The 27,826-nt window shown below is 28.1% G+C and overlaps 2 protein-coding genes across 3 annotated transcripts in view; both read left to right on the forward strand.

The window, feature by feature from the left end:
• The window catches only part of LOC149886089 (uncharacterized), a 282,044-nt gene extending 270,589 nt beyond the window's left edge, over positions 1–11,455 (forward strand). Inside the window, exon 3 of the mRNA XM_090092495.1 lies at positions 11,315–11,455. The gene's annotated coding sequence lies outside the window, so the exon portion shown is untranslated. The remainder of the gene's footprint in view (positions 1–11,314) is intronic.
• On the forward strand, positions 19–27,758 carry LOC145184647 (putative ATP-dependent RNA helicase DDX52). 2 transcript variants are annotated; one of them, XM_090092481.1, is made up of 19 exons: positions 19–136; positions 295–412; positions 7,547–7,769; positions 8,510–8,610; positions 11,367–11,455; positions 11,596–11,692; positions 11,842–11,922; positions 12,008–12,070; positions 14,934–15,039; positions 16,890–16,959; positions 17,232–17,301; positions 23,925–24,058; positions 24,212–24,425; positions 24,664–24,699; positions 24,860–24,974; positions 25,156–25,231; positions 27,184–27,255; positions 27,398–27,490; positions 27,687–27,758. In XM_090092481.1, the coding sequence occupies exons 2-19, from the start codon at positions 323–325 to the stop codon at positions 27,727–27,729; spliced, it is 1,773 nt and encodes a 590-aa protein (XP_089948607.1). In that variant the 5' UTR covers positions 19–136; positions 295–322; the 3' UTR covers positions 27,730–27,758. The 2 variants fall into 2 exon arrangements, with proteins under 2 accessions (XP_089948607.1, XP_089948606.1); XM_090092480.1 differs by having other exon boundaries at positions 46–136; positions 286–412.
• Positions 27,759–27,826: the final 68 nt, after the last annotated feature.

Consider the following 27,826-nt stretch of genomic DNA (forward strand, 5'->3'; position numbering starts at 1 on the left):
ATAATAAAAAACATTTTTTAATGAAAGTATAGCTTTTGCAACTGTATTTTATAGATAGTATAAAGCAGTCTATTCATTTAAAAGTTTGAATCAATAGTCATCATTATTCACTCAAAAAATGATTTATTAATCTAGGGTAAATTTTTTACACTGAATTATTTATTCAATAAAAGAAAATACATATACTTTCAGTTTGTTTTATGTCAAATTTAAAATTTATCCTTAAGTTTTTGAAATTTATCCTTGAGTTGATGTTATTTTGGAATAGTGTATTTGGGTATAAAGACTATTTAGATAAAAACCAAACAGTTTACTCAGATAAATGGTTGACACATACAGCTTATTTAAGAAGTTAGGGTGTGGGGCTCATTTTGATTTAAAGAGATTTAAAGCAGATGCTGAAAAGTTCAAGGTGAGATAATTTATTAAAAGCTCGTTTATCTTATCATTAATGTGGTTTTTAGTAAGCATTATTTAAACATTCCTTGTCTTTAATATTTTGCATCCTTATTATTTGTTCCTTCCAAGATTTAAATATTGCTTACGTTTTTTGTTGTTTTTTTTGTATGAATGATTTTTAATTATTCATTGTAATCAAAATACAATTAAAATATCAATATATATTGCTAAGCTATCTTCATGCTTTTAGGAATGTACAAGTTAACAGAGCCAAATAAATTACTGTTTTAGATAATAATAATATTAATAGCTATAAAAAAAAGAATTTTTTAATAAGGTAGTCAAGGGTTTGAAATATAGCAGATGTAGCTGTAAGAGACAAACATTAATACCTTAATTATTGTAAAAAATAGCAGAATTTTTTAATATATATAAAAACATTTCAATGATATAAATATTTTTATAGTACTTGTAAACCATCCAAACACATTAAAGGATCAATTAGATAAGAATACAGCTAAAGCATTAATTAGATAAGAATAGATTGGATAATTAATAAATACTTATAATTTCTTGCAAGTAATTACAAGTCTATATTTTTTATTCTCTAAACCAATTTTTTTTTTAATATTTTTTATTTTTGCTAGTTTTCTGCTTTTTCACTGCCTATTGTAAAGCCATCTTCATTTACAGTTGTCAGATTTTTTTCCCATGAATAAAAAATTTAATTCAAATTAGTTATCTACAAAAAAAAACAAAAAACAAAAAAAAAAACAACAACAATTGTTGCACATTTTAATATTTATTTTATAATATATTTTTACCAAAATTGAGAATCATTCATGTATGCAACATAATGGAAAGGTGTTATTGCACTTTCATATCTCTTCCAGATAGCTGTGTGGTAATGATTACTTAATCCATTCTGTTTTTTTTTTGTAGAACTATTCCACCTAGAGGTAGCTTTAATAAAAAGTTGTTAAATACTTGATCTAAAACTCCAACAAGTATATTTAGTTGGGATTGAAGATTGTTTGCTTTTCTAAATATTGCCTGATTTTTCATAATTTTACAGTTAGGCATATCATGTTCATCTGCAATTTCTACATAAAATATGTAGTTTTTTTTTACATATTTCTTCAGATATCATTTGGAAGCTGAGGCATGTGTCTTCTTTCTCATACAGGCATCCTTTTAAAAATAAAATGAAGTGTATTAGTGAATCCAAAACTTTAGGTAGCTTTTTATCTTTTTATATCAGAAATTAACAAAACACCAATCAAAATCATGTAATATTTATGTGTGGTTGTCTGTGTATCACAAAAATATTTCTGTACCTCAACTAAGTGTTTGATAACATGGTGCAACTCTGTTCCAAAAGATTTAAATAGTATGTAGAACATCCATACTTTAAGAGACTTGTATAGGTTTGTTTTATGTTTCTTTAAGGCTTTTTATGATATTTTTATGATATTGTATGATTATCTTTTATGGCATTACATTATTTAATGTAGAATCATTTATGCATAATAGTTTGGACATGTCTGTCATGTGTGCTGTGAGCAATAATTGTATCATTGGTAACACTACTCCATCCATCCTCCAAAGTTGTTATTATTGTCTCTTCTTGGCTGATGCATCATTTTGTTGTTTACTCTGTTATAATTTTTATCTAGAAGCTCTCCTAACCTTTGCAATTATTATGTTAATATTTGCCTTCTGACCCATATTTATTGATATTGTATGATGATATGAACCATTATTTTTTTCAAGATGGGAAACTTGTTTTAAGTGAGGTATGATCTAGTTATATCACATTTAAATCATTAATCAGAAATACAATGGTACTATTTTTGCTCAAACATCTTGGCAGATTGAGATTGTCACCTTGGTTATTTCTTAGGGAAAACTCTATTTTTATTTTGCAATGAAGTTTTACTTGCTCTACCTTGTTGTTAAATAAAGCATGTCAGTAGTCACAAGAAACCTTTGTACTAGTTAAAACTTCACTTGCTCTCTTTCTCTGCACTTTTTTCTCTCACTTTCCACGGGTATATTAATTATAAATACATGAAATTTTATTTTAAAATCTAAAATGTAAATTGCATATTAATAATAAGTAAATAGAAATAAGTACACAAATCGTATTTCCAATTTTCTTTTGTTTTGCTGCAATTATTTTTGAAAGTTAAAAAAAAAATCTCTTTCATCTTGTTTTTAATATTTTTGAAAAAATTAAAATGTTGAGTTTTATTAAGTAGGTTAAAGTTATTTAAACTATAGTTTTAAAGAATAAAAAAAATCAAAGTTGAGCAAAAATGTTTTTAAACTTAACGTTCTTTTCTTTTTTTTCTTTCTTTCTTTACAGGGTTGGGTATTAATCAGTAAAATTTTTACTTTTTATAAAATTATTAACATAGATTTTAATAATTTACAGTTTATGTTAACAAAAATTAATCATAAATATAGTTGAAAACAAATCATATTTAATCATGAATGTAGTTGAAAACAAATTTTCATTGTATAATATTTCAGTTCAATGCTATTCTTCAGTTTTGATCCATCCTTTTCTGTACATCTCACCCTAAATTCAATTCCTCCTTATGTAAGAATTTATGGTACATATTATTTAATAAAAACTTCCAAAATGATACATATTGCTATTTGCAGTACATTTATAACTTCAAAGGATATTTCTTGAACTTTCGACTATAACTTGTAGCTAAATACCATATATTAGAGCGGCTTTTCCAAATGAGATAAAAAATTATTTACCATGAAACATTTCAGAATTGGTTAATAAAACCACCTAAACTCAGGTAGTCTATAGTAAGTTAAAAACCAAACCTGTATTTACAGATATAAATCAGAATAAATAAATAAACCAAAATCTGTAGCTAATATTACATGCAATTGTCATTTTTTAACTTTTAAATGTTTATGAGCCAATGATCAAACCAAAGTAATCAAACCAAAAGTAATCAAACCAAAGTAATCAAACCAAAGTATGTGATGATCACAGAAACAAAGTTAAATCAATTCATTAACCCTAACTTGTAGGCTGTAGCTAGTAACCTAGTAATAGTAGACACTAGCTACCTGTAATATTAAATGATTTTGGCACCAGTAATAGCTATTTGTAATATATAAACAATAAATCACACTAACAGAATAGATAACTCAGTATTTTCATATATTTGTTAATCACCTCAATTCTTAAGATCAGAAAGTTATTATTTTTCTTTAATTAAAAATACAAATTTGAATAACAAAAGGAAATCAGGGAATATAAATATTAAAAATTTGCCACACTATCTACTATTGTGATAATGCAGTAACACTACTAACTGAAGCAGGTTAGTAGCTGTCAAACTTATAAGATAAGCTAACAAATTTGTGTTTGTTTTGACTTAAAATTGCTTTAATAAAATATCAAAAATAAACACTACGCATTACATATCCCAGAGTTGGATTCAGTATATTTATTACTGATTTCAACTCTGGCTCCATAAGAAGGCAGACTAAAAAAAAAAGCCCTCTGACTCCATAAAGAGGTAGACTTAAATAAAAGCCCTACCTTTTGGGTTTTTACACACTTAGGGGTATAAAAACACAAAAATCCAACTTTTGCTTTAAAATTTAAAATCAAATCAATTGAGACAAATATTTTAACAATCTTACAAAGATTTGCATTTTATATTTAGTAATATTTCAAGAGGTGGGCTTTATTACCTCCCACTCTTAATACCCTGAGGATTTTAATGTAAAGTTTAAGGAAGGTCTTTGCTCTTTATTAGGGATGCGTCGAACGTTCGGTACGGCCGAACCTTAGCAAAGGTTCGGCCAATAATGCAAATTTGGAAATCATCATACATTCAACTAAATAAAAATAAAATTTAACTCATTCGTACCATAGCTACAGTTTAAATGGATAGAATTTTTATTAAAAAATGCGTACCAATTGAACATAGAAGGACATAAGATTTTATAAATGTATTTCAATACAGTTTTAGTTTAAATTTTATTATGTATTTTCAATACAGAATAAATTTAATCGGACGAAATGGAATAACAGATTTACCAAAACAATTGCTTGACTAAAATAATTGTAAAACAAATAACCCTACATCAATTGGGTATTGTTTTAGTTCATCACAAAAATCAAATATTATAAAATCACCATTTGTTAATCTTAAAATAAAAAATTGGAATTTAAACGAAAAAGATATTTTATTGAACTTAAGTTTGTTAAATATGATGCTATTGTTACTGGGTAAAATAAATTAATTTCTCTAAAGAGAAATTCTTACAAGCTTGCTACTCAACTGGTTTAACTGATAAAAAATATTTGAAAGAAACAAACTTAGGGAAACACATTATTATGGAGTTCCATAATAACGCTCCAATTAAGTATTTTGTTATTAATGTATAATTTTATTATGTAATAGTAATAAAAATCACAAATCAATAATTTTAGAAAAATAAAATGTCAAAAACATGAAAATCAATTATCACTTGTTGCTCTCAAGTTATAATGGATAAACATTAATTTTTCACCACTTTTTGGTGATAGTCTATTTCTACTTGGTTCATAAATGTTGCCACCTGTACTAAAAAGTCTTTCACTTTCAACAGAAGAAGGTGGTGCTGAAAGAAACCTTTGGGCTATTTTCTTTAAATTTTTTAAAGAGTTTCCACAATTTTTCCACCATAAAAGAGGACTTTCTTTTTCCATAACAAGAGGGAGTTTTAAATACTCTTCAATCTCCATGTTGATCATTTGCACATTAGAGTGTGATCTTTTAAACCTTTTGCTATCTTTAGTAATTGAAAAATTGGAATCACATTCATTTATAGTTGTCAGTTTGGAAACTAGCTAAAAACATTCAATAAATTTTGGATACACTGGTTTCACAAACACTTCATTTGTGTCACCTACTGCGGGTCATTCACAATCCGAATCAGAGGATTCAAGTTCTAAATTATGTTGCTGTATTTCTTGCATCTGCTCATTTAGCCAATTTTTTATTACATTCTCATCTTCCTTTTGATACATTAATTTATATCTAGGGTCACAAAAGGTGGAAAGACATAAATACTTATCATGTAAAAATGTACTCAGTCTTTTGTCTACTGACTCTTTCAATTGTTCAACTAAAGTATTTATACTTAAAAAAGCCTCACAAACTAATGCTTGATTAAAAAATACTTTAAGAGCCATAATTGAAGGAATAACATCTCATAAAAATGCTTCACGTTTGCTGAGATTAACTGTTAAAGTTTTAAATGGTTCTAAAATATGAAAAACTTTATCTAATAAGCTCCATTGGTATGAATTTAATGTTGATTGGGTAGCATGATCAGCTGTATAAGTTGCCAAAGGAACTCTTTGATCAAGCATCCTTTCAATCATATTGTAGGAACTATTCCATCTTGTAGCAACATCTTGTATTAACCTATGCTTATTTGTACCAAGTTGTTCCTGAATTGCTTCTAATTTTGCTGCTGCTGTTGGTGAATGGTGAAAATGTGTTGCCAGACGTCTGCAACAAACTAAAGTTTCTTTCACAGATTGTTATGACAAAATTGAGTCATGTATACATAACTGTATTGTATGTATAAAACATGGCATTGACTTAAAACCACTGTCTCTAACACCAGCTACCATATTGGCAGCATTATCTCGTAAAACAATGTGAATTTTTTTGTGTGGAATTTCAAAACTTAGCAAACCTTTATATAAATACTCACTTATATTTTTTCCTGTGTGACTTTCTGGAAAATGCATAACTCTGAGTACTGCTCTCTGTTGGGAAAATTCATTATTGAGCCAGTGTGCTGTCATGCTTATGAACGCAACATTTGAACTATTTGCTGTTTAAATATCAGTTGTAAGGGAGATATAACTGGCAGCAGATATATTACTCTTGATTGAATTAAACAGATTACCATATATTTGTGGAACAATATTTTCACTAAAGTAACTCCTACTGGGTATTTGGTAATTAGAGCATATCTCTTCAATTAGTTTTCTAAAACCAAGATCTTCTACAATTGTGTATGGTTGAATATCCAACACCATCATTTCTCCAATGCGATTGTGAATCTTGATTGCTCTATGGTCATTAATATCCCACAACCTTTTTTTATTAATACTCTCTACTAATGTTAATTGTTTTTTTATTTCTGGATCACTTGATGTAGAAACGGTTGATGTTTCAATAAATTTTTTTTTATCAGACTCTTTTTCAGCCAAGGTGCTTTTTTTTTAAATGGCGCCTAATTGCACTAGTGGTAAATGTTTTTGGACAATTTCCACCTCTGGAGATTATTGCTTTGCATAGTAGGCAGATACAAACAAATGTCTTTCTTAGAAACTTCAAAATATTTCCACACAGTACTTTTAAAAGACATTTTTTCAGAAGACATTGTTTTATACTTTTACAAGATTAAAATGTTATTACGAAATTATAAAAAAGAAGTTTAACCAAAAATAAAGCATTTTAAATTTAAACTGTGTAAATATATCTTAGAATATAACCAACATGTTACATATTATGTTATTTTATCCTTTACGTTATATGTTATACATTTATTTATATTACCTAACTTTAATAATTGTATTAATTATTTTTTTCAAAAAAAATCGTTAACATTTTTGTTTACACTACAAATAGAAATGTTAACATTTCTTTTCTTTACACCACAAACAATCATCCAATAATAAATTAACTTTTCAAAGTTACTTTATAATTTTTCAAACAAAATTTATAAACCCTTACTAATGTTTTAACAAACACGTTAAATGTTTAATAACACAATTTTTCAAAACTAATGTTTTGATTCAAAAATAGCAAGAGTTTGGTTGCCGAACCGTTCGGTGTTTGGTAAAATTTCATGGCCAAACGTTCGGATTCGGTGTTCGGCGAAAAATTGAGTTAGGCGCATCCTTACTCTTTATTATCTGGAAAATTTCTAAAATAACAAAACAAATTACATACCTGCTAGTTTCTCCTCCAACTCTCTAGCATGTTTAAGTTGTTCTTAGGATTGTTTTTTATTCTGAGTTTTACAATTATTTGTATAATTTGTTAGTATTACTTATTAATATCCATTTTTAAGTTGTTTTTTATCATTTGTTATTTAGATAATTTCTAGTCCTAGTTTAACATTCAATAATGACTTCACCGATGAACTTGATTTTTTTGGCACAAAAAAGTGCTGCAATTCTAATAAATATTCCAAGGACAAAAATGCCTCCTCAGCTGAGCCAGATATACAAAAGGACATAAATGAAAATGAAAGCAAGGCTGTAAAGAAATTATTGGAAGAAAATAAAAAAAAGAATAAAAGAAAAAGAAAGCCACAGGGTGATTAAATATTAAGTAGTTAAACTTTTTAAATGTAACTTTTATCTTATTCTAGTTAATTTAGATAATATGTATATATATATATATATATATATATATATATATATATATATATATATATATATATATATATATATATATATATATATATACACCATAGATTTCCCTAATTACGAACAGCTTTAGTTCACTTATTGTTACATCTTTTATTTTTGTGGGATTTTTAAAAGGAAAACTAATTAGTATATTGAAAGACTAGGGTATTGAGAATATGAAAAAATATTTTCAAAATATATATTGATACCATTAAATTTTTTAATTGCAAGCAAGACACTTTTTTAAAACCCTGAAAAACCAACAATATAAAACCAACTTAAAAAAAAGACAATTTAAATTGCGTACTGTTCGATGTAGAATTTGATGTTGATTATTTATCTGAAAAAAAGTCAAAAATTAGCAATACTTTTTGTTCCGAATTTCAAACCAAAACTTTACTTTTTGAATTTAAAAATTAACAATATTTCTATAATAAATATACTTGTTGCTTAATATAGTTTGATTCAGTTTAGGTTCCAATTTATTTACTTAAAAAAGTTAATATGAAATTCAAAAAGCATGCGGAGTTATTCAACTTTAAGTATGATTTCGTTCAGAATTAAGGAAATCTACAGTATATATATAATTCATTTTTTTCTATATATATATCCATATCTCTATATTATATCTATTTCATATTTTAGATAATGATGATGTTATGTTGCTAAGCAGCAAAAGCAAAAAAATAAAAGGTAAAAAGGCTGTGGTTACTAAACAACAATTTAACCAACAGTGCATCGAAAAAGTGAGTACTAGAAGAAAAAATTTTTATAAAGATTTTTATTAAATTTTATTTTAATACTTAACTAAATGAATGTTTAAAAAAAACAACTTAAAATTGATTTTTTTTTTTTTTTTTGCCAAATCTTATTTTAAAGATTTTAAAAAATTATTTCAACTCTTAGGATAACTTTTGTGTCATAATTTTGTTAATTCCAAAAAGAAAAGTATTAGAAAAAATGTATGAAAATTATTGCACTTAATCAACATCTTATGATATAAAAAATCTTTTTTATTTGGGACTGGTACATCATTAAAAGTAAAATTTTAATATGTGAAATTAAAGGAAAACAAAGTATGCGAAGTATATTCTAATTAAATATACTTGAATTATTTTACTTGCATATTTTAACACATCTGTTAAGAATGTCTAAAAGTAATGCTTCTTTAAATTACTGGCCTTTTTCTAAAGATATCTCATTTTTGACACTTCTAATAGTGTAAGATCCTTACTTTTTCTCAAATAATTTTTTTTTTCAAAGTTCCATTGTCTAGTCTTTGGTAACACTCAAGTTTTTTTTTATATTACAAAAAATAATAATAATAATAAACTATTTGCTTGATGGTAAAATCTGCTTAAACAAGAGAAACTACATTTGTTTTGCATAAGTGTGCAGGATGTTTTTTAATGCGCAAGTGTGCAGGACGTACTTAATACACTTAGGTTTCCCTGTTGTTAAAATTTTTAAAACCTGCAACTTTAGTTAAGAATTTAAAAATTTCTGTTTAAATTGAATTAAATATTTTGATATAGTTGTATATTAAATATTGATATGGTTTCACTTGATTTTACTTTTTTTTATATAAAATTATAAATATTTACCATATATAACTAAATTAAATTCACATTAACATCAAAAATCCTGTAATATCAGAACAAGCTAATTGTATTCTTAGAAAAAAATTGTGGCAATGAAAATAGCTATTTTGACAGGATTATAGACAGTGTTAGGACATTGAGTTAATGACTTTTTATTTTATGGTGGCATCAAATACAATGCTAAATTAAATTCTTCTTCCATTAAAATAACTACAGAAGATAACAGTTGAAAACTACTCCATGTAGATTTGAATTCAGGATGAATTGCCTCCCCAGACTATTTAACAAAAACAGCCAAAGTTTTGGTATTCTGCAAAAGGCTTTACACAGAAGAATGTGAAGCTTCCAACGTACTGAAACCTGTGCAAATATGAAGAATGAGTTTTTTAATTCATCAAAAGCCAGCTTATGTTCTGGCTCAAGAGTTTGAGCAAAGCAAGTATAGTCTGTTTTAAATATTTTATCAATTTCATTTATGCTTGTCAAGGTCTTTTTGAAATCACTTTGACTTCCATTTATACCTTAATACCTTCTCTTTTAACATTCAGCCAGTATTTAAATACAGGCCAAAAATACACAATTAGACATCCCAAAGTAAATACAACTCCAATCAAAATACAATCTAGAATGCAGTACCAAATACAAGTTAAGAATATCTGAACTTTTCTCCAGGTAGATTCAAACTGCTGAAAATGTTAGATTGTACATCATTATTTCCTAAGAGTTGAACTGTTTTGCTTTGTTGGTAGAAAGTTCTGATATGATTTGAAGGTCTTTTATAACCTTAAAGGACTTGATGCAACAGATACAACATATGGATTTCTGTTGTTAATAAAAAATCCCTAGTAAAATGCATTTCAGTGAGTTGTTGAAGATGATCTACTTGGTTTAGTTTCATAAAATTTGAGCACTGAAATTGAACTCCTAGTTGGCATTTTATATTTAACTTTTATAAGTAATATTTAAACAATTAACTTTAACAGTGCCGATGCTTAATTACAATTTATGGTTCAATATAAGTTAAGGAGAGTGGTTTATAAGTTGAAACTTATAAACCACTCTTCTTAACTTACTATTTTTATGATATCAATTTTTTATATTATTTATATTTATTAGATTTTTTGAGTTCATCATTGTAATTTTTGATTTTTAAAAAGTACTTTTTCTTATGTAACTTTACTTATTTAAAAGAATCTCTCTTAATGACTTATCTGTGTGACTGACACACAAATCAAGCACAAATTAAGGAGTCAGGCTGAAGTAGGATGTTTATGTAAGGAAACTCTCTTTAGTTTAAATGGTGACTCTTCTAAATATCAAAGTGACACATTTGCTTTAGCAGTAAATGGTTTATCTGCTTGAATATCATCAATAGACAAGTTTCCATCTCAAGCATTGTATCTACTTTCATCAAACAGCAATCTCCATCCCTGTGTAAAGTTTGATAAAGCTTCTTTTGAGAGAAAATGAATATGAAACATCTACCTTTTGCATTTGAAATTTATTTTGTTTCATTTACTCCCGACATATTAAAAATGATGATAGATATCATCAAAGTTATACTTAAACTAGATTACAATAAAATGATTTCTTAAGCTAGATTACAATAAAACCTTTTTATTAAGCATTATTCTCTAGTTCTTTAAATATTAAAATATCATATCACCCATATCTTAAAACCTAAAGTTGAATAATGCACTAATATGCAGCTTCCTGATAATACTTGATTTTATAAGAGGTAAATTAAAAGATGGTAAACACTGTTTTAGTTCAAGCTCAGGATTTTTATGGGCCCATAATGCTCATAATACGAAAACTAGTTAGTTGAAGCTTATCGATTTTTGCTTAGAATTACATTTAAACATTTCTAACTGCTTAATTAGTACCTTTTTTTTACTCAGATAAATATCTTCCGTAAAGAGCACCACATACATGTGTATGGTTTTGATATTACTGATCCTATTTCCTCTTTTCAAGAACTCAAAGAAAGGTCACAGTTGTATTTTCATTTTGGATTTTTAATTACATATTTAAATCAAAGCAGCATATTTTTATGTAACTCTAAAGTCTTAAAAACATAGATTATTTGTCAATAAACATTTTGATAAAATTTACTGAAACTCATTGTAGGTTTAAAGTTCCAAATTCCATTATGAAAAATATCAAAGAATGTGGTTTTGATGTCCCTACCCCTATTCAAATGCAAGCTATACCAGTAGTGTTGCAGGTAAAACAATAGTATTACAATTATACCAATAGTATTGCAGGTATAATAATCCATATTTGAACAATTTTCTTATTCATTAAAATTAGATTTATTTAAATTTTGCTTTTTAACCAGGTCTGATTTTATTTACATATTACTATATTTTTAAGTGTCGTGAGATGTTGGCATGTGCACCTACAGGAAGTGGAAAAACACTTGCTTTTATTATACCAATCTTATGTCAACTAAAGGTTTTTTTAAATTTTATTTGTAATTATAATAAAGTATTTAACAGATGTTTACTTTACTCAATCCTCAAAAAAAAATTTTTTTTAGGAGCCAAAAAAGACAGGAATAAGAGCAGTTATAATTTCTCCTACCAGAGAACTTTCTCAGCAAGTAAAAAAAAAAAATTTTTTTTAATATTATTTTTTACTTAGAAGTTATTTTTGATGTATTGAAAAGATATAAAGCTGAGTAAAATCTGAATTGAAAGTAAAAAAAGATAATAAACAAAATGAAAGCAATCAGAAAAGCAATCAAAAAGAAAAGGAACTTGAAATTAAAATTGCACAAGTTGTAAATATGCTCAGTGGTAGTGTTTGGACATGATGTGGTTTTACGAAGTTTGGTTTTTTTTGTGTTGGTTTTTTTTGTGTTGGTTTTTTTTTTGTTCGATTGGTGAATTGGTGAATTGAGATTTTAATTGAAATTTCAAAATTTAGTGTAGTTGTATGATATGCAATTGTATGATAAGCAGTGGGAGGTGTTCTTTATTTAATAAATTTTTTTAAAAAAGTTGTACACAGAGGCATGGTTTCAAAAACATGTAAAATGTAAAAATGAAAAGAAAATTGTGCCTAGCTTTAAAATTAATTTTTATTTTTTATTTATGTAATATATTCATATAATTGTATAATTAGTTAATATTTAGTGTTTATGTTAGTGTATGTTTTGGATTATTGCTGAAAGTAAATTTAAACTTACAATCCAAGTGCTTCATTTGTCATTCGAATTTTTATCCATCTGAATCCTATATATATAAGTCATTCCAAATTTCAATTGGGTTATTTACATATGTTTTAGCAAACTGTAGTCTTTTACGCCTATTCACACAACTGAAAAAGAGGTGAATGAATGCAGGCTTGAAAGTCTAGTATTTTTCATTTTATTTCTTACTGTCTTTGATGTTACAGGTATTTTTCTAGCATTTACCAGCTGAGATACAGTTGTTGTAGAACTTTCAAATGGATTTTTGTTGAATTATTTAAGTGATTGTCTCATTCACTTATTTTCTAATCGATGCTTGTTTTCAAATGGATTTTCTATCTTTTATCTTTTCATTACACTTTGAACTGTACTTTGTTGTCTTTCAGTAATATTAGTAGTATATTTCAATGATTTGTCTTCATTAAAAAGTTTTTATCCACATACCTTTTAATATGTATGCCTTGTATATAAACCACTGGTTTTATCATATTGGTAATAAAATACAATTTTAGCTACCTTAAGTTAGGTGTACAATTACTTATTTCTGTCACTCTAAATAAATTCAGCATTTTAGCAATTATGGCTCGTTAAAAATTTACTTACAAACATTCAAGGGAACACACAAAGAACATTTCTGATTTCAACAGTTCAATTTTAAATGACACAGAGTTAAAGTAAAAATTGTAAGAAATAAATATTGTAACACATTTCGTGAAGGAACCATTAATGACTATAAAGATAAAATCTTATAAGGAGACTTGACAAGAAAATGTTCAATTTCTAATATCATTTTTTCCAAATTGTTTCAAAATATAAATCACATGAACATGGTCTTTTTTTTTTTTAACCAAAAAAATTATAATTTTGACTGTGCCTAAGAAGTTGTATGCGAATTAAAAGTTGATATATCTCCAAAGATGGGAAGATTGGTTGAATTGTCTGGACTTTTTACATGCTGCAAAGAAGCTCATTATCTTTAAAAGAACAGTCATCTAAAAAAGACAGAAAAACTAAGAAGTACAAAAACTGGACAATTTAACAATGGCAGTGTGTATCATGGTCTAATGAATCAAAATTCAATCTCAAGAGCTCAAAGAGCAATCATAAGGAGCACCACTAGGACAGAGATTGAACTCAAACTTTGGTTACAAATAAACATGGGAGTTGGAAAAGGATGGTTTATGGTAATATATCATTTATTCTGTAACAGACAATATGGATCAACATGTCTACAGAAATATTATGGAGAATCAGATCAGTCTTATTGCAGAAGATAATATGTCTTTGTGATTGTAATCAACAAGATGATTCCAAGCACATTTTTAAATCAAGTTAAGCTTTCTTTCTCAACTAAAAAACCAGTTATTGTGGCCCATTCTGCCAACTTACATTCCACAAAAACCTATAAAACTTTGACTTTTCCGTTAAAAAATTATGAGTAGTTTTGAATGAATTAAATTTGACTTTGTAAGATATTTAGAACTACCTATCAGCTGTTCAAAAGAACTTGTAATTAATTCCACAGGAGAAAATTAAAATACAAGTTAATGCCTAGACTTGCCTAAAAATAAATGAAAAGATATTACTTAATCAGTTACTAGTTTATTTTGAAGTTATTTAGTACAAGTTAGAATTTGCTTTGGATTTGTGATCTTACATTCTTGGTTTTTTTGGTAAGAAATCACAATTCTTGTTATAATATTAATGCACAGTTGATAGAATATTAATGCACCTTAAAGGAGTCAAAAAAAACTGTTTGAGAAATATTTTGGGCATTTCAATTTTTAGTCATTTTATTTTCTATTTTAATGGAAGACAAGTTTTCATCATTAACCTTTTTCCATGTCCCCTGTATAAACAAACCATTCAGTGTCTGTGTCTTTGTGAAATGTATTTATTATAGCAATTCTAAATTACTAATCTGAGTTGCCTCAGCAATATTCTTGTAAGGATCCTTGTAATGTAAGGTTGGCAATTTCCTTGTAATGTAAGGCTGTTTTTAAGAGCTCATTTGTCAATAAATACAAGGTTGTTTTTAGGAACTCTAAACAATTCTTCTATTTATACAAAGACTTTATTTTTTATTTTTTCAGTTTTGATTTTTTTATAAAATAAATTTCAAAAGAATTTTGATATTCAATAACATTTTTAACAAAATCTTCATACTTGTTATATTTATGTTAACGTTCTTTGTTTTGAGTTTCTTCCACTCTCCTTAATTTACTATTTTTATGATATATAAAAGTAAAGTCAAGCTTTTTACATTTCTTAGATTTATAGAGAGTTTGTTCGGATGAATGTTGGGATAGGATTAAAAATTGATATTCTTACAAAAGCCAAAATAAAGATTTTTAATGAAAAATCAAAAAAGCTTTGTGGTAAGTATTTAATTACAAACTCTGATTTGTGTTATCTATATTTTTACTATTTGGAAGCATCTTTGTAAGGTGCTTAAGTTTTTTTCTTTACATTAGGTGTGGCTATTTTTTTGGCATTATTTTTACAAAAGAAAAGAATTTTTGATTTAAAAAAAATTAAATCATTTCAAGATAAAACCTGGAAAAAAATGATCATTTGTTGAAAGAATTCGCTCATCTTGTACCAAGTATAATGCATTAGTTTCAAGGAAAAGTGATGGTATTTACTTCCACAAAGTTGGTGACTTATTTGGTTGTAAAATAAGCATTATAAAAAAATATCAAAACCTCAAAAAAGTAAAGTTGATAAAAATTATTTAATAAAAATGTGAAATCAAATGTTTTTAAGTTTAAAGACAATGACTCAATTTATAGTGATATAGACTCAATATATAAATATATAATCATGTTGTTAAGTTTTTTTGGTTAAAAGTAGTTGAGTTTTTTACATGTCAGCTTATTAAAAAATTTTCAAATTTGAAATAAAGAAAAAAGAATCACTTGTTCAAAACTGGTTCAGAAGAAAGCGAAGATGCAAAAGATATTCAGTTATTAACAGATTTTGCAAGCATAAGAATGTATTTATAGCAGATGACAGCTTTTATTACAAATAATTTCTCCAACATCATATTAGTCTACTCAGAAGCCATACTTCAAACTCTTAGAAGGCATAGTAGTACTGTTGCCAATATAGTTATTTAAAATTAGTTGCTTCAATAGTGAAATTGGTAAATTACTTTATTATTTATAGCTGCACTGTAAACAACCAGCTGGTTGTTTATAGCAAAACCATTTAAAGTTATAGTCATTAATATCTAAAATATACCATTACAAACATTTTATTTGTGTATGCATGTGTATCTATGTGTGTATATATGTATATGCATGTATGTATGTGTGTATATATATACATATATATATGTGTGTGTAGGCATGTATGCATGCATGCATGCATGTATACATGCATGCATGTATACTTGCATGCATACATGCACACACACACACACACACACACACACACACACACACACACACACACACACACACACACACACAAGACTTTTGATTTTCTCAATTTATCAAAAAATGTTTTAATTTTGCTGAGAGCTGCATTGGAACTTATGCAGTGGGGATGGAGACTCAGTAGCAAGTACTATGTAATGTAGCAAGTACTCAGTAGCAAGTACTAAATAATGACAAATTTAGACTCCTGAATTCATTGTGAATATTTTTTACATAATATAATTTATATAAACATCATTTTCATATAATTATTGTTTTTCATCAAATTACCACAGTTCAGCATTTTTATATAAATATGTTGCTATGACAATTATAAATCTTAAGAAAGTAATGATATTACTCTTAACTTTTATTTAGAAAAGTTTAACTATGAATATTATTATTTTGAAAACTTTCATTCGAATTAAGACCATGGAAATATATACACAGGAGTTGATGTTTTTAGTCTGTAAAATGGCTTTATTCTGGTTTGCAAAATATATTTATTTGGTTTATTTGTTCATTCTTATTTCATTAAGTTTTGCCCATGTCTTAGCCAGGTTCTTGGCTTTGTTTGTTGGGGCACCTTGGTGGAGCTGTTGGGGTGTATAAAATAGGGTTGTTCATTTTTTTGTAAACAGCTTTGCACAAAGATGAAAAGATGGTTATAATTAAATTACTTTGATTTTATTACCAAATTTGTTCAGTTAACAATTAGTTTTTTTTAAGGTTAAAATTTTACTAGAATATTTAAAAGTAGCGAAAGAATTTGATTTTCATTTTAAACAAATTTCATTTTTCTCTTTTAGATATTTTAGTATCAACACCAAGTCGCTTAGTGCATTTGCTCAAGCAAGAATCTGCTCCAGATTTAGGATTGTAAGTTTTAATTGTTATTAATATCAATCCTAATTTTTAAATATTCTATTTATAAGGATCCCAACTAAATAGATAGCAATTATCTGCTAACTTTGTGAAACTGCTCATATATATAAAAAAAGGTTTTTTTATACAAGATTAGTAGTAGTACTTTTAAAAAATAGGCAGTTGGATTAGATTTGTTTAAATTCATGATCCTAGTTTTTTTCTATCACTGAAGTCTTGGTTATTTTAATTTCTGTTAGTAAAAGCATAATTTGACTTATTTTAAGTGTGGAATGGTTGGTCCTTGATGAGGGAGACAAACTTTTTGAAGATGGGGAAGCTGGATTTAGAGGGCAGGTAAAAAATTTAAGTTTAAAGTATTGGTTAAAGTTTTCATACTTAATGCAAAATATGAGGAAAATAGAAAAGGAAATTTTATATATAAATTGTCAAATAAAAAATTATTGTGAAATTTTTTCAAATAAAAGCTTTTAATATCAATACTATCCTTTGTCATGCCACTCACTGCTTCTGTGTGTTGGAGAGCAGAAGTGTTTGTGGGAGCACCTGTAAAAAGAAACATGCTGATTTATCAAAGATTTTACCTTATAATATTTTCTCCATGACTGAATGTCCATCCATGACCAAATATTTTCGATTGGTTCCAGATCTATAGATTGTGTTGGCCATGGTAGAAGAGTAATATGTTGCCTTTAAAACCACTCTTTCATTGAATGGGCAGTTGTAATTATACTGGTTAATTATCCCTATATAAATATTTTGAAATTCTATCCCTGATGAGAAATGCACCCCATATAGCTATTGTGCTCTTGGTACACAAAATCTTTCTTTATATTCCTCTAAAGGTTATCTTTTAACAATAAACCTTGATTTAAGATTAACAACCTCAAAATTTGATTCATCACTAAAAATGACCTTGTTAAGCTTGAATTCTTGATACCAATCGAAAAATATTTGGTCTTGGATGGACAAAAAATTATCAAGAGAGAATGTGGAAAGCGTTGTGCCATTGAAACTAGCACTGGAAAAAGTTTGGAATGAAATTTCAATGAAATTATGTATGCATCTGATTGTATCTACGCCAAAATGTTTTCAAGCTAGCATTTAAACACATGGTGGTCATGCAAAATACTGAATTTAAGCCTCACCTAATATTTTTAAAACTTTTTCTTTTTTTTTTGGAGTTTTTTGACTTCATTCTCTTTTTTGATTGATTTTGGTACCAAAATAACATTTCTTTCTTAATTTTTTATTGTATTTTGGTTATACAATCTGTTCTAAATAAAAATTTTAAAAAAATCTCTCATCCTTTTTTTTATTTGTTTAAAATAATGGAAATAATTTGAGTAATTGCTAAAAAATCTTAGTGACCTTATATTTTTGAAAGACACTGTATGTCAAAAACTTGATGAAACATCTTTTACAGGTTTTATTCTGTTTCCCTTATTTAATTTCAAGAACCAATTTTTGATGCTTCAAACATTGAGAGAATGGTTCACAACTGCACAAAGTCTCCAAATACACCTTGCTGAGGTTCATGGAACTGCTGTTAGTCAAGATACCAAAAGAAGAAGACTTCATGCTTTAAATTTATAACTTTGGGCAGCAGCTACTAGTCCCAGATTGTCTATAGACAACCAAAGAAACAGACTGGATTTTGCATGGAGGCATATGAATTGGGAAATACATGATTGGGGACAGGTCTTATTTACAATGAGTCAAGGTAATGTCTTGTAAGTTCGCCGCCCAAGAATGTATATAAGACCAAATGAAAGATATTTTGCTTGTAACATTTAAGAAACCACTTTATATGGAGGCGGCTCATTGGTGGTATGGGGCGGAATATCTTTAACAGCTCACACAGAGCTTTTTTATTGTCGAAGGTGTGTGTCTAACTTCTCAACAATACATAGCAGACATTTTAGAACATTTTGTGGTACCTTTTGCACCGTACATTTCAGATGGCTACTTCCTTATGCAGGATAATGCTAGGCCACATATGGCACATTGTTACTGAATACTTAGATAATATTAATATTCAAGTTTTGGAGTGGCAAGCTTGCAGTCCAGATTTGAACCCAATAGAGCATCTTTGAAGACATAATGGGACGTAGAAGCCAGCATCCACCACTTAACAGCCTAGGCGAGCTGCAGCAAAGTCTTATTCGGGTGTGGGAAGATATCTTTCAAGAAAACGGTTATATCACTAACTGAAAGTATGCCTCGATGCTCTCAGGCCTTAATAACATCTAAAGGTGGTAGCACTAATTATTGATAAGTCAAAAATGTTTCAATTTAAGGTGTATTAGTGTGCGTAACAATAGTAATCATTTTACTTTGTTTTGTGAAACGAACCGTATTTTTTATTTTAGTTATTTTTTTCACCATCCTAATAGTCAACTTTATTATTTTTGTCAAAATAATTGTGTTCTATTCTTAATATGTTTGTCAAAATATATGATAATATTGATGACAATTAAAATAAATTGAAATGTATAATTGGTGCATTAACTTTGCGGTTAAGTGTAGTTGCAAATTCATGTACAAGAGTCTACTGATTTTGCTACCATTTTAAAAGCAAATACTGCCTCCTATAAAGAGGAAAGTACAAATTATTCAATGAGCAGATTTTACTTAATATCAAACTGCTTGTTACACCAATGTTATATTGTAGCCTTTGTAAAGAAATTTTCAAAAAGATGCATGTCCAGAACAAAAAGTTTTTTGAAATCCTTAATAGTTAATAATCCTTTAATAGTTTAACAGTTTATAGGTATAATAACAAATATAGATTATTGAAAATCTTTTGTTTTGAACAATTTTGAGATACCTTTAGAATGTTTGAAATACAAATATTTTTAGAATAGAAATTTAGGAAATTTTAAGTTTTTATTAAAAACTGTCTTAGTCTTACATGATTTTCAGAGGGTATAGTGCACCCTTCATAGCAATCAAAAGTAAAATGTTAACCACAATGTAAGTCTTTAACAAAAAGGTGAGTCTTTAAGTCTAAAAATCTGATATTTGATACCTAATCAGAATTCAGGTTTGTGAAAACAGGATTAAAAGTCAAATTTTGATTTATTTTCTTAATGAAATAAAAATAAGAGAAAAGAAAGTAGTAAGAAATTAATGTTTTATGAGTAGCTTTCTATTTGGCAAAAAAAATTTGCGTAGTGATATCAAATGATGGCAACAATCTCGGCATTTTTTTTGCTCAGCCTGATAGGATACAACAAAAAATGACCAAAGGATCTGAAAGCCTTGAATTTTGTGACATTTTGCCCAAATTTTGATGTTTTGTATGGAAATTAAGCCAAAAACGGGGTTTTGTCACCAATTATTACAGCTAGGTACAAAACTGATAACCAAATATTTAAATGTTTAAGAAAGAAAATGTTTATATACGGTGAGTCCAAAAATTATTGCCCCACCTTTGCATAACTTTATATTTGCTGTCATATAAGAATTATAGGAGAAAATTATTCAATGTGATTATTACTTTGTTATTATTATTTTGTTATCATTTATATATATATATTTAATAATTTGTAATTAAAGCTGAAGATGCTAGTATCAATAATCTAGCGAAAATTTCTTAGATAAAATAAAAAATTAGTATTGAGAGAATTCGTATTTATTGAAGTTCATATATTAAATATATATATACATATATAACAAGTTTCAGCTTTTCAATTACTTTTGGATTTCATGACTAGATGACAATCAAATAAAATGGTGCCTAAAAAGAAAGAACATAGTAATCATCTTCAAACTTTAGTAATTCAGCACCATTAGAACAGTAATTCTCAACAGGATATTGCTGCTAAGACATTACTTCCTCGAGGGACAGTATGTTACATAATTAAGAAATACAAACAGACAAATTGTGTTGGTAATTCATTTGGATGTGGTCAAAAAAGAATAACAACTGAAACATTGGATCGATTGATTGTACGCAAATTTAAGTCTGATTGACATAAATCTGCCAATGCTGTGAAGATTGACGTCGAGACCGAATTAGGAATATCATTACACACCAATACCATTTGAAACAGACTTCATGAAGCTGGGCTTTTTATTCGTGTAGCACAAAAGAATCTATTAGCCAACAAGATGAAGTATGCCAAAGAAATGTTGAACAAGTCAATTATGTTTTGGGAAACTGTCATTTGGTCCAATGAATCGAAATTCTGTTATTGTTTGAGTTTTCACGCAAAATGGAATTGGTAAATTATATATTTTTGAACATACTATGGATCGATATTATTATCATGACATCTTAGAGCAGCATTTATCACCATTGTTCCAAAAATTTAATTTTGGATAAGAATTTTTCTTCCTCCATGACAATTTTCCTAAGCATACATCAGGTCTAGTTAGGGATTGGCTCAAGCAAAGTAATATTCAAACATTAGCTTGGCCTTTATTTTTGTCCAATCTCAACCCCTTAGAAAACTATGAGAAGAGATTGTACAGAGAATAAAGAAACACAAGCCAAAGAATACCCATGAGCTTGGGAACCTCTTGAAGAATGAATGGAATAATTTGGAGCTGTCTGTTCTTCAGAAACTTGTCAATTCAGTACTAAATAGATTAATAGAATGCATCAAAATCAAAGGTTACCTAACGCAATATTAGATTTGATGAAATACCTGTTTTTGAGGGACAAATATTTTTTTGTTTATTGTGGACCAATAATTTTTGTATGTAATATTTGAACAAACTTGTACTGTTTTGTTAGTAAAACAAGAACAAAAGTAATTGAAAAGCTGAAGCTTGTTTTATATATATATATATATATATATATATATATATATATATATATATATATATATATATATATATATATATATATATATATATATATATACATATATATATATATTAGGGTGGTAGTCAAAAATTAAATGTTCAGATTTTGTCTGGGACAACCTCTAGTCCTGTTCCTATTGATCTCATGAACTCATGTGCAAAATTTCATAAAAATATTCTTTCATTAAAGGGTGCCACATGCCAACTGATAAAACCACATGTACGCGATAGAAAAGATAGCCGTGTAAATTAATGTGTTGTTGAATATTATTGAAAACTTTAAATAAATTTTTTTATCTGTAAATCCATTTTGAACACAACCAGATGTCTTTTCAATGAGGTGTACTCTTTATGTTTTTTTTGAGAATCTGACCAGTTGTTAAATTTATCAACTAATTAATGTTCTGTATATGAAAAATATTTATAAATTTCCAAATACAGATAAAAAAAACAGAAATTTTACTTCATAGCATTTTTAGAAATTTGTTACATTCAAATAGTTAAATTTTTATAGTGCTTAAATATTAATTACTTAGCTGCAGCCCACTTACTTATTTTTTCTATCCCAGAATTCCTTGTAATTTGCCACCCAATCGCCATTTTGTATGTTTATCACTATCAGACTACCAAAATAATTATTTTAACTAAAATTTTTCATTTTTAACATTTTTGCAGTGGAATATCTCAATTGTGAAAAGTCAGTCGTGACAGATATGAAGACGGTATATCAGATCCTGAAACAGCTTTAGTTTTTAACAGCAACAGAGAAATGATGAAAGAAGCTATTGATTTCATTCAAAACTGCTTACAACCAGCCTCGTGATGATTATAGGGAACTTTTAGAACTGTCTTTGATCTACCTGGGTCATATTCCTCCTCGCGGGATTCATTTTATGGCTCCTGGGGCTATGCATCGGGCCAGATGGATGGCCATGGCTATTTATTCAATCAAAATTTTTCTCTTCAGATCCCAGTTTCGCATGACAAAGCGTGAAATAAATTTATCACGTTTCTTGAATATTTTTGTCTGCTTTGTCTATCTCAACTCATGGTTTACTGCTTCGCTGTCCATTTAAGCTCCACTGAATGATCTCATGTGCCTTAAATGACTCACACAATTCAGGACAATAAATTTAAATGTTGCAAATGTAGCGATAAAGGCATTGTCTCGTCATATGTGGTACCTCAGTGAGGAACTGATTGCCTTTAGTTTTTTTGATGATCGTGTTGATGCAGCTACAAAATACGAGATGGTAAATGCAATGAAAACAAAAACTGGAAATGGAATTCCTGCAAAACCTGTTCAACTACGTGAAAACAACATTTCATCATCAGAGCTTGCTGATTTCATTAACTCGAACACCATGAGGTTTTTTGTTATACTGGGCATCTCAACTTCTTGGCTCGAATTGGATTCATCTTTGTGGAACGAGGACCAAGTTTTTATTGCAGCTAAGCATTTTGTAGCCGGTTTGAACGTTGTGAACGACAGAGCAGAGAGAGGAGTTGCTCTTATCCAAGACTTTAACCAAATTCTAACAAAAGATGAAGGACAAAAGCAAGCACTTCTCAATGTTGTGTCTGAGCATCGAAAACAGTTTCCAGATGCCAAGAAATCCACTGTTGTTAAACAGGACTAAATAGTCATTTTTCCATTCAAAACAAAATGAAAAACTAAAATGATATTGAAATTATAGTTATTTTTTCATGGTTTTCAATGTTCAATACTTTGTTATTTAAAAACTTTTGAATTAAAATAGTTTATGTAGAAAAAATTTTTTAAAGTGCTTACAGCCATTAGCGTCAACCTTAGTGAAACTTTCAACCCCGTGTGGCACCCCTTAATGATGAAATATCCTTCTCAAATTTTGCACATAAGTTTGTTATGCTAAAAGGAACAAAAATAGAGGTTGTCCCATCAATTTACTTTGAAAAAGTTTTTTGAGCACCACCCTAATATATATATATATATATATATATATATATATATATATATATATATATATATATATATATATATATATATATATATAACAAAATACATAACAAAAATCATTTTGCAATGTGTATAGTGTACAGCTTCATGCCTTATTCATACTTTATTCATGTTTTTTTTGTAATTTTTTGCTCATTGAAATATCTAGGTTGCATTAATATACCAAGCTTGCAACAATCCATCTATCAAACGTCTATTGTTTAGTGCAACTCTAGCAAACAGTGTAGAAGACTGGTGTAAAGACCATCTTGACAATGTAGTTAGGATAACAGTTGGGAATAGGTATCATTTAAACCAATTTTTACCTTAATTTTTTTTTTTTTTTAAATTAAAAATCATCTAATAAATGCTACATAATATAAGAACAAGAAAGTTTATCTTGTGCAAGATAAATATGGCATAGTTATTAAACTATTTGCAAAAAAATTTATTTAGAAACTCAGCTACAGACACAATAGATCAAGAGCTTATGTTTGTTGGTCAAGAATCTGGTAAACTTTTGGCAATACGTCAGATTTTGCAGAAAGGATTCCAGCCTCCTATTCTAGTGTTTGTGCAAAGCAAAGAGCGAGCAAAAGAATTGTTTAATGAACTTATATATGATGGTCTGAATGTGGATGTAATTCATTCTGATCGAACACAAACTCAGGTTAACTTTTATACTAAATTTACTTGTTAAGGTACATATTTTCCATGGTAATGTTTATGAAACAAATCAAACATTTGTTGTGTTTAAAATGTGTTTATGAGTATGTGGTTACTAGATTTTTTAGTCCACTATTTCAGGGCTGTGCCCTAAGATTTCTATTTTTAAAAAAAAGACTGTGGCTATAAAATTTTTCAAAAGTTATGTTTTAGCTGTAATTATTGATCTTTAAATGTTTTAGAGAGAAAATATTGTGAAATGTTTTAGGACTGGAAAGGTAATGTTCTTTTAAAGTTAAATGTAATGATGTAATTTTAAATTTTTTAACTTTTATCTGCTAAGTTTAAAAAAATTTACAATTTAAATACATTTTTTAGTAATGTTACTTATGTTAGTTTTGTTATTTTAATTCTCTTTTAATGCTATTTAAATGTTAGATCTGGATTTTAATTGCAACAGACCTAATGGGTCGAGGTATAGACTTCAAAGGAGTAAATATGGTTATTAACTATGATTTCCCATCAACAACAGTTAGTTATATTCATAGGATTGGTAATTAATACCTTTTTCAGTTTGCATTTTTGATTTACTGTAGTAAAAATTAGAAAAATTTTTTAAAAAGCTTTTGTTGTAATAAAAAAACATTTTTTGTTGTAATAGAAAAAGTATGTTTGAAAAGTTTAAAAAGTTATAGAATATGTTGAATAAAGTTTTATGCATGGATATTTTCTAGGTCGTACTGGTCGAGCTGGCCGAAGAGGAAAAGCTATAACATTATTTACTGAAGATGATGTAGTGAATCTTCGAAGGTAAATCTACTAATTCAATTTTCTTTTCAAAATATTTTATAGGTTAAGTAATAAGTTGAAAAAGAGATTAGATTTCTATTTTGTATTCTTTATTGAATTTCTTTCTAGTCATTCTCAGCATACTCCTTGTTCAAATTATTACATATTAATGTTTCAATTTTTGTAGTTCATACTATGATATTATCAATTACCCAGTACAATTCCTCATCTTACAATATTATGTTCTTTTGGAAAACAATAGTACTGTTTTTAATTCTACTATCGGGTCCGCCAAATAACTTTTTTTTTTTGAAAATGCTATAAAAAAAAACTACTGAATATTTTCTCAAATGTCTTTTTTTATTTGAAAGTACAATACTTCCGGTTAATAATGGAAAATAATTTCATTCAAATGGCTGCCTCGGCTGGCCATGCAGTAGCCTACACGATCGGTACAATTTTTAAGCACATTATCGATTGTGTGCAGCTGTATTTCACCAATGGCTTCACGAATATTGTCCTTTAAAGCATCAATTGTCTCTGGCTTGTCGGCGTAACACTTATCTTTGAGGGCACCTCACAAATAATAGTCCAACGGTGTCAAATCGCAGCTCCGAGGTGGCCAAACGACATCAGCTCTGCGGCTGATAATGCGATCTTCAAAAACAGGGTGCAAAACATCGAGTGTAGCTTCGGCTGTGTGGCACGTAGCACCGTCCTGTTGAAACCAAATGTTGCCAATATCCTCCTCTTCAATTTTTGTGAACAAAAATTCTGTCAACATGGCCCGATAACGATCGCCATTGACTGTAACGGCCACTCCTTGCTCATTTTCGAAGAAAAATGGCCCAATTATGCCTCTGGACCAAAATCCGCACCAAACAGTGACTCATTTTGGGTGCATCGGCTTTTCAATGTATGCGTGCGGGTTTTCTGTGCCCCAAATGCGACAATTTTGCTTGTTTACATACCCGCCAAGATCAAAATGAGCTTCATCTGAAAAGATGATTTTTTTGGCAAAATCTGCATCTTCTGTAAGTTGATCGCAGGCCACTTAGCGAAAACGCATTGGATGGTCAGTTGGCTTCAACTCCTGAATCAATTGGACTTTGTATGGCGTTATACCAAGGTCTTTATGCAAAATTTGTCTCAATGATGTCTCCGAAATGTTCAATTGTTGAAAACGATGGTGAATTGATGTTGATGGCGCTTCACGCACACTTTCTGCCACAGCAGCAATATTCTCGGGTATACGCACTGTTTTTGGCTTTTCGCGCTTTGGTTTATCGATGAGGATGCCAGTTTCTTTCACTTTTTTCACAAGATAACGAACATACGGAGCTTATCTTCTTCCAAAATCCGTACGCAATTTTCGCACACATTCTGCAACATTACCATGATTTTCAAAGTAATGTCGCAATATTTCCCAGCGTTGTTCAAGCGTATACACAACCATATTCGTTCAGCGGAAGGATAAAACTAATTATCTGTCAAATCAGACATGAGCTAAGTGTTACCATTCACGAAATAAGCACTAGTTGAAAAAAAAAAAGTTAGATGGCGGACCCGTTACTATTATGGTTGTTCTAATGTGCTAATATTATTGTTAAAGCGTACTATTATGATTGTTCAATTCTAGTATTATTGATTGTTCAAATGTAGAAATAATCAGTAGAAATTTTTAATACAAATTACATTTATTTTAAAACTTTTACAAAGCAAATTTTTTAGGACTCAACAGTTCACTTTAAAACTAACTTTTAATTGTTTGAAGGTTTTATAAAATGTTTTACTAAATAAAAATCATTGAACAATTTTTTTACTTTATGTAAGTTGAGAAACTCAAGAGTTTTATTCAACAATTTTTCTTTAAAATGTTGTATTGACTTTTATGAGATTTCTTTTCTTTTCTTCTTAGAATTTCTAATAAAAGTTTTTATAAGAACTTTATTGTAAAAAGATTTTATTTACAGCATAGCTAATGTAATTCGATCTTCTGGGGGTGAAGTTCCAGACTGGATGCTTAAGCTTAAGAAACTAGATAGGTAAAGTTTTTTCTCTAATAAGGAAGCCTAAATTTAAAAAATCCTTAAGTCAATGTAGAACCTTTTCATATTAATTTTGATATATTTGTATAAGAATCATTTGATTGTATTATATATATGTATATATGTATATATATTTTAGTCGCGCAAAGAAATCAATGAGAAAAACACCTTTAGAACGTCCACATATTCGAACTATTTCAAAGTATGATGCAGAGAAACAACAAAAAAAAAAGTAAATAATTGACATTAAAGATATATTGCATCCCATTTGTTTTAAAATTTAACTGAACTAAGGACTGTTTTGAAGCAATTTCTTAATACTAAGTATTACTAATTTTTATAAAAAACTCTAATAAATGTTAATACAAATTATTAATATTTTTTAATATTTATTTAATCTATTTAATACAGCCTTTGTTTCTTTTTAGGCAAATGATTGAACAGTCAAAAGCTAAGAAAAGAGGATGTTAAATTTATTTTGAAAAAACTTTTTCTAAATATTTTTTATGCTGTTTTTGTTTATAAATCTTTGAATTTAATTCAATTTTCACATAAAGTAGTAAAAATC

Source organism: Hydra viridissima, unplaced genomic scaffold, assembly GCF_058129835.1.
Source record: "Hydra viridissima isolate aposymbiotic clone 2 unplaced genomic scaffold, HvirCarnegie_v1 scaffold_7, whole genome shotgun sequence".
NCBI lineage: Eukaryota > Metazoa > Cnidaria > Hydrozoa > Anthoathecata > Hydridae > Hydra > Hydra viridissima.